Raw genomic sequence first — 7325 nt, forward strand, 5'->3', positions numbered from 1 at the left:
GAAACATATTTATAGGCCAATACTCTACTTCCTGTGAGATGATCATAGGCATGGAGCCATAATTCTGCAGACTACTCCAGGTATACAAGTTAATTTCGAAACACTGATCAAATTAGAAATATAATACAGCAGCTATCTAGACAAGCAACAATGCATCACCAGCACACAGTAAGCATAACATCCCAGGAATTATGAAAACCCAAAACATGCAAACAATCAATATCTCATTCAGGTTCACAATTAAAATATGGCAGTCAAGAAGATCAGCGATAAATGTCACAAACGACGCCATGAACAGCTGAAATATGCTCAAAACCGTCATGTCAGGGATAGGAGAAAACATATGCTAGGGATTATATTTTCAATCACGACAAATTCCTCACATAAAAAGCTGCTAACGGCACATCGACAAGAGAATACAAAGAACAGAACAATAGCTAGTGAAGTGATAACAGGAATTAGATAGGAGAAAAACATGACATGGATTTGTCCCCAGCAATAAACAGATGGTTTCTCACATTCAGCAAGCATTCCACTATTTCCAATCACAGCAATTTCATCACGTAATAAGGTGATGACGGCACAAAAATCACAGAACACAAGGAGCAGAATGGATCATTCTGCCCCGCCTCCCCAGAAGGCAGAGTTGCCACTGATTATCATCATCCCAATACTGGTAAATTCAATGACTGTCCTTTACTGTTACTAGTCTATGTATACGCCTACTTGTGCTAGAGGCATTCAACATAGCAGTTGTTGATAACACGAGTGATCAACCAATAGGTCAATACTCGGCATGTCCTCTACTGCATTTCCAATCACAGCAATTTCACATAAACGCTGCACAGCAAACAATACCAGAATGCAGAACAATAACCGATGAAGTAATAAGAACAGAAATTAGATGCAGCAGCACAATAGGTGGCTCACGTAGTCTTCACATATTATTACCATGGTAAGGCAAAGTGCATAAACGATAAGGGCTCGCGATAAGTCCCAAACTCTGCAGATTCATCAAGCTACTAACCAGCAGAACGTAAATCCATAACACTACCAGTCCAGTAATAACAGCGCCACCGACACCGACAGAAAAGGATTATCCAGTCTCGTATGAGCCATACATAGCAGCAGAGCAAAAACTTCCAGCGCCTCGTTTTGGAGCACCAGATTACCTCTTGAGGTTGAGGAGAAGCACCGCGATGGCTGCAGTGGCGGCGGCTCCGGCAGCTGCGGCCGCGGCCACCTTCCCGTGAGGCGCCGGCAGACCTTCCTTGGCCGAGGGAGCGGCAGCAGCCTCCTCCTCGTCCGCGGCAGCGGCGGCGGCGGAAGCCTTGAGGGCCTTGATCTCCTCCTCGAGGGCGAGCTTCTCCTGGTGCGCGGTGGCCAGGTCCCCGCCGGCGCCCCCCGGGCCGTCGGCGCCGCGGTCGGTGCTGTCGAGGAGGCCCTGGAGGCGCTTGACCTCGGCGCGGAGCCCGGCGGCCTCGCCCTCGGCCTTGGCGGCGGCGCGGTCGGCGGCGGCGATGTCCTCGCGGGCCCCGGCCACGAGCGCGTCGAGGCGGGCGGCCTCCGCGGAGAGGAAGGCGTTCTCGTGGCGCACGGCGGCCAGCTGCTCCTCCAGGTCGCGCTTGGCCGCGCGGAGCGCGTCCATCTCCTCCGGGTCGTAGGCCTTGGCGTGTCCCCCCTCGCCGTTGGTGAGCGCCGGGCCGAAGCCGAAGCCGAAGTCCGCCGCGGCCGCCGTCGGGGACGCGAAGGTCTCCTCGCCGTTCTCCATCTCGCCCGCCGAAACCCTCGCCGCCTCCTTCCTTCCTCTGTCTGTCTCTAGGTCGCGCCGCGTGTGCCGTGCGCTGGATGCGAGGGTGGACAGGAGCTCCAGAGGGAGCATATATCCTGGGCCGGAAATGCGATCCCCGACGCTCCGATCGCACGGTCGCGAAACACCCTCCCCGATCGGACGGCTGACGGTGTGCGGCGCATTGAAAAGCCAGGGTTGCGGGTTTTTTTTTCTTTTGATAGAAGGGTTGCGTTGCGTCCACGGGGGAAAAAGCAGAGGAGGATTCCATCTCCCCCACTCGGCCACTCCCCACCCCACCCCACCCCACCGCCGCGGGATCCACTGCGCTGCGGCGAGGACGACGGCGAGGCGACCCCGGCCCTGCGCACCAGGGGCGCGATGGTAAGATCCGCGGCTCGCTTCCTGTGATTCGTTGACCGTGTGACGATCTCGGCCTGTAGCGCGCGCTTAAATCTTAGGGTTCTTAGGGTGTTTCCGGCGATCTGTGGGTTGTGGACTGGTTCACTGGTTGGCGTCGTATGCTGCGTCTCCCCGTGTTGACGTGGTGCGGTTGCTTTGATGTCTTGGCCGGTGGCTGGTGTCTCGTGCAGATTCAGCTGATGCTGGTTTCGGTAGGCCGAGGAATCCTGTGTAGTACGTATGGCAAGTGCGCCACGAGATTTTGCTTGCTACTCCGATTAGGAAGCGAGTGAGGGGCAGACACGGGTTTGTCGGCGTGCTGATTTTGGCATCGAGTTATTGTTAGGGGCCATACTTGTTTGCTTTGTGGCATGTATTTTTGTCAGGCGAATGAAGGGGCGGCAAATTGATGGTTACAGCACCACCTGGAATTGTTTTATGTTCTTGGAGTCCAATTGGCTGGCCTCCTGTGATTTTACTTTGCTACTTCAAATAGGAAGTGAGTAAGGAGCAGACATGAATTTTTATCAAGCGAGTGAAGGGGCGGCAAATTGATGGTTACAGCATGAATCCTATTGGCTGGCCTCCTGTGATTTTGCTTGCTACGTTGAATAGGAAGTGAGTAAGGAGCAGACATGGGTTTGTCGGCGTGCTAATTTTGGCGTTGAGTTGTCCTTAGGGGCCATACTTGTTTGCTTGTTGGCGTGTATTTTTGTCAAGCGAGTGAAGGGGCGGCAAATTGATGGTTACAGCTCCACCTGGAGTTGCTTTGTGTTGCTGGAACCCAATTGGCTGGCCTAAAAGTGGGTTGTGCAGCATCTTGAGTCTGGCAGTGTTATTTGTGCCACCAGTGGCACTTCGTCTGATGATACACGCAGATTTCTTCATAAGAATCAGCTCTTCAATATACTGCTTTCAGACGAAGTATATACGGTTGAAATTTGCATGCAAGCTTAATCCTGTGGAATCTAAACTAGCTGGGTGCATTGATACGTTTTAACTGTAGGTTGATAGTCTATTGTATATTAAGCACATCAAATGTTCCATCTTCAAGACTTCAAAATTACTGTTAGTACCGGAGGAAAGAAAATGGTTTAGGCATTGTGTGGAGCACGGGAATTTTTCCTTAAGACTGCAGGAAACGTAGGGTTTCCCGTGAAATTTGCGCTCTTAAAATATGCCTTTAACTCTATCCATACTACTGGTATTGTTATAATGGTCTACTACATACCATCTGTTGAAAGCGAGATTCTTCTTGGTAGGCTGACCATGACCCAGAGTTGGAGGCCATCAGGCAGAGGCGAGTGCAAGAGCTAATGGGACAGCGTGGTGGTGCGGTAAGTTACTTAAGTGCATGGTGAAAGTTGAATCTGTACTCAAAAATTGTGCATTTTTCTTGATTTGCTGACTGGAATGTAATGATTAACTTCATAATTATAGGCAAGCCCACAAAATGCAGGGCAACAAAAGGCTCAGGAAGATGCAAAGCAGTATGGTCTTATTACCACCATATTCCCATGATTATCTCATCATCCATCTTACGCTATGTCATATGAAGCTTTAGGAGACACTGAGCTGACTTTGTATCTCAAACTCAACCAGGGAAGCTGAGGAACGCCGACAGATGATGCTTTCTCAGATACTATCTTCTGAAGCTAGAGAAAGACGTAAGTTCCCTTTTAATGTCATTTCTGTTGTGTACGATGGTTGTTTTTTATTTACAGCCAAATAATTCAAGCCAGAGCACTTGCTTTTCTTAACAACTGACAAGTTCAATCACTTAACAGTCTACCACTAAGCAATATGGAAAACGTTTAGGTGTTTCAGAAAATTTCCTGCGGTTCTTCAAGTAGTTTTCTTTTAGGGAGTAAATATTCTAATTAGAGATGACGCCAGGCTGGGAAATAACCATGAGTCTTTGAAGTTGCATAATTTAAGCGGAAAATGTAATTTAATACATCTGTACTCTGTAAAATTGGCAGTCTCCCGCATAGCTTTGGTCAAGCCTGATAAAGCAAGAGGAGTGGAGGATGTTCTGCTGAGAGCTGCACAAACTGGTGGAATATCTGAAAAGGTAATACCGTAATAGATATGTGTTTCTCTCGTATGTCAACATATTCGGTAGAACTTGCTTGAAACAAAATTGCATTTGCTTGTCTGCAGGTGTCTGAAGAAAGGCTTATCTCACTTCTGGAGCAAATCAACAGCCACACAAGCAAACAAACCAAAGTGACGGTACGTACATCAGTAGGTGTTGTGGCCTGTATCGATTCTTAACACAAGACATATAGTTGCATAGAGAGTTCATTACATTAAAGAAAATCTACTTTGCTTCCAGTAGTGGGTTTAGGCTTAAGCTCTATTAGAATTCCATATAGAGGGCAGGCCTGGCGCAGTGGTGAAGTCCTCCCCACTTGTGCCAAGAGGTCCTGGGTTCGAACCAGCCTCTCTGCATTGCACTTTGCAGGGGTAAGACTAGGTTCCTATAATCCCTCCCCAGACCCCACCTTGTGTGGGAGCTTCTATGCACTGGGTCTGTCCTCTATTAGAATTCCATATCATGGCCTTGCAAAGTTCTCTGCATCTGAAAACTATCCAACTAAAACGCAGTCAGCTTTTATATCACCCTTTTCCTTCCATGCTAACTCTAGTATGTTCAACAGATTCAGAGGCGTCGCAACGTCCTTGACGACGATGACTAGTTGGTAAGCTTGATGTACGAGCGAATGGGTGCAGCGGCATTTGGTGCTTGATTCAACAACCGTCAGAACCTGACAAACTATTTGATTGGTCTTGGGTTGTATATGATCTGGATATTATTTGGTGGGGTTTTTCATTGATAACAGTTGGATGTTCGCATCTACCCCTGAAACTCTCTGCGACACCTTTGAGTTGTTGTGGTCAATTTATCAAGTCCTATCAGATAATGTTAATCTGCACGGGTTCCTCCTGTGCAATGTGATGTCTGTCTCAGGTTGCTCCTAAGTTCTTCATGTGCAATGTGATGTCTGTCTCAGCTTGCTCCTAAGTTCTTCATGTGCAATGTGATGTCTGCAACTCAGTGATTAGATGGTCCTCCTTACTACGCCTGTGCAATGTGATGCCTACTTCGGCTGGCTACTACACTACGTGGATTCCATGATTCTCCATCAGTGACAACATGGATATAGTTGATAGAGGAGTCGAGTTCCGACTGCATCACTCGTGTTTGTGCGTACATATATCCACATGCCCTGTATTGGCCATGAAGTGTTTAGCTGAAGGTTTAATGCAAGGAAAATAAGTGCAATCCAAGAATGTAGTAAAGACGGGTGGATTTGGTAATGCAAAATATTCTGGATCGGATTTGTCATGTGCAATTCATCCGAACGTCCTTTGCGCCGCAGCAGCTTGGAACCAGATTTGAATCCAAGAACACTCTGGTTGCAAACTGCACAAGGTTGTTCACAGAGCAGCTCACATTTGCCATTTTCAGGATTCAGAGGATAATACCAAACTGCTGCTGCCAACTGATATACATACTGCAAAGTAAACTACTGTACCTTGAGAACAGGACAGGGTAAGGCAAACCGTTGGGTTGTTCTTATCCTGCCACGTTAAATGACCATGATCCTCAATAGCAGCAGGAAATTAAGCCCGACTGATTGAACAAGACTGGGTTCTGCGCCTAATGCAGAAACAGAACCTACTGGGGCATCAGGAATCTGGAAACACAAATTACATTGCTACGATAATTATGAAAGCACAGACATGGCAGGGACTAGCTCAAGAACCTAGCAAGAAATCAAATCCCTACTGCATAAATGTATCACTATTTCTCAGTCTCGGTTTGCACCAGTGAATTCAGATCTTACTACCAAATTCCAAATTCCATAAACGAATCTCGGTTTTTATTACCACTGTTTGCAGATAACCAGAGTTCAGCAACCAGAATACAAATGGCCAGACATTTCAGAAGGGTCAAAAGCTAACATCAGTCAGGCAAGATCACTAGTACAGAATATAGGAACACAACTTGAGTTCTAGATAGATTTCAGTTTGCCAAAGCAGCAACTTGAGTTCTTACTACAACCAACGAGCCAACAAAGCGTTGGCAATCACCCAGCACAGGTACTGCTACCGCTACCGCTACTTGCAGATAGATAGATAAGCAGAGTACAGATACAGAAACCAACTACACGCCGTCAGTCTAGGAGGAGGTGAACTTGGTGACGGCCTTGGTGCCCTCGGAGACGGCGTGCTTGGCGAGCTCGCCGGGGAGGACGAGGCGGACGGAGGTCTGGATCTCCCGGGAGGTGATGGTGGGCTTCTTGTTGTACCTCGCGAGCTTGGCGGACTCGCCGGCGAGCTTCTCGAAGATGTCGTTGATGAAGGAGTTCATGATGGACATGGCCTTGGAGGAGATGCCGATGTCGGGGTGGACCTGCTTCAGCACCTTGAAGATGTAGATCTTGTACGTCTCGACGCTCTTCTTGGCCTTGCTGCCCTTCTTCCGGCCCCTCGTCTTGGCCTCGCCGCCGGCCTCCTTGGACGCCGTCTTGCCCGCCGGCAGCCGCTTCTCGGCCTTGGGCTTCTTGCCGGCGGGGGTTTTCTCCGCCGCCTTCTCCACCTTGTTCTCGGCGACGGGCTTCTTGTCTGCCTTGGGGGCCATGGCTGCCGCTTCGGGTGGGATTGGGAGCTCCGGTGGTGAGATGTGTGAGTTTGCTGGAGGCAGGGAAGATGGGGACTGAGATTGTGGGGAAAGGAGGAGATGGGTGCTGGATTTTATAGGGGAGGGAGCTGCGCGCTGATTGGTGGACGGGTCAGTGCCTCGGATCGCTGACGTGGAGCGACGGTATGGCCCACTCTCGAACTGCTGCAACGCAAAGCATCGTTTGAAGGGAACCAGGGGTGAAAACTAAACATGGACACCGCGGATCGCTGACGTGGACACACTCCCAAACTGTTGCAAAGGCATCATGCCCTTGAACGGGCCTTTGCTTGACAAAGCCCGAAGCAAGAATACCGAACCCGGATCCGGCCCGGCCAGAAACATTTGAACAGTACAGTTTTTAATAGTTCTTCTCTTCTTCTTCTAAAAAAAAAGTTCTTAATAGTTCTAAAAAAAATACAGTTCTTAATTAAAGTAATTAAA

General features: G+C 48.8%; 3 protein-coding genes across 3 annotated transcripts; 1 reads left to right on the top strand and 2 right to left on the bottom strand.

Moving 5' to 3' along the window:
• Window positions 1-900: 900 nt before the first annotated feature.
• LOC119349312 lies at window positions 901-1878 on the bottom strand. The gene has a single exon (XM_037617328.1). It carries the CDS (start codon window positions 1769-1771, stop codon window positions 1169-1171), a length of 603 nt encoding a protein of 200 aa, XP_037473225.1. The 5' UTR covers window positions 1772-1878; the 3' UTR covers window positions 901-1168.
• A 150-nt stretch (window positions 1879-2028) lies between these two features.
• LOC119349313 (DNA-binding protein DDB_G0278111-like) lies at window positions 2029-5164 on the top strand. The gene is made up of 7 exons (XM_037617329.1): window positions 2029-2173; window positions 3454-3528; window positions 3632-3681; window positions 3794-3858; window positions 4174-4265; window positions 4355-4426; window positions 4855-5164. The coding sequence occupies exons 1-7, from the start codon at window positions 2171-2173 to the stop codon at window positions 4891-4893; spliced, it is 396 nt and encodes a 131-aa protein (XP_037473226.1). The 5' UTR covers window positions 2029-2170; the 3' UTR covers window positions 4894-5164.
• Window positions 5165-6159: 995 nt separating this feature from the next.
• LOC119349314 (histone H2B.2-like) lies at window positions 6160-6924 on the bottom strand. Its single transcript, XM_037617330.1, has one exon. The coding sequence runs from the start codon at window positions 6840-6842 to the stop codon at window positions 6381-6383; it is 462 nt and encodes a 153-aa protein (XP_037473227.1). The 5' UTR covers window positions 6843-6924; the 3' UTR covers window positions 6160-6380.
• Between the last annotated feature and the right edge of the window lie 401 nt (window positions 6925-7325).

The sequence above is a fragment of the Triticum dicoccoides genome, chromosome 1B (assembly GCF_002162155.2).
Source record: "Triticum dicoccoides isolate Atlit2015 ecotype Zavitan chromosome 1B, WEW_v2.0, whole genome shotgun sequence".
In the NCBI taxonomy this organism is placed as follows: domain Eukaryota; kingdom Viridiplantae; phylum Streptophyta; class Magnoliopsida; order Poales; family Poaceae; genus Triticum; species Triticum dicoccoides.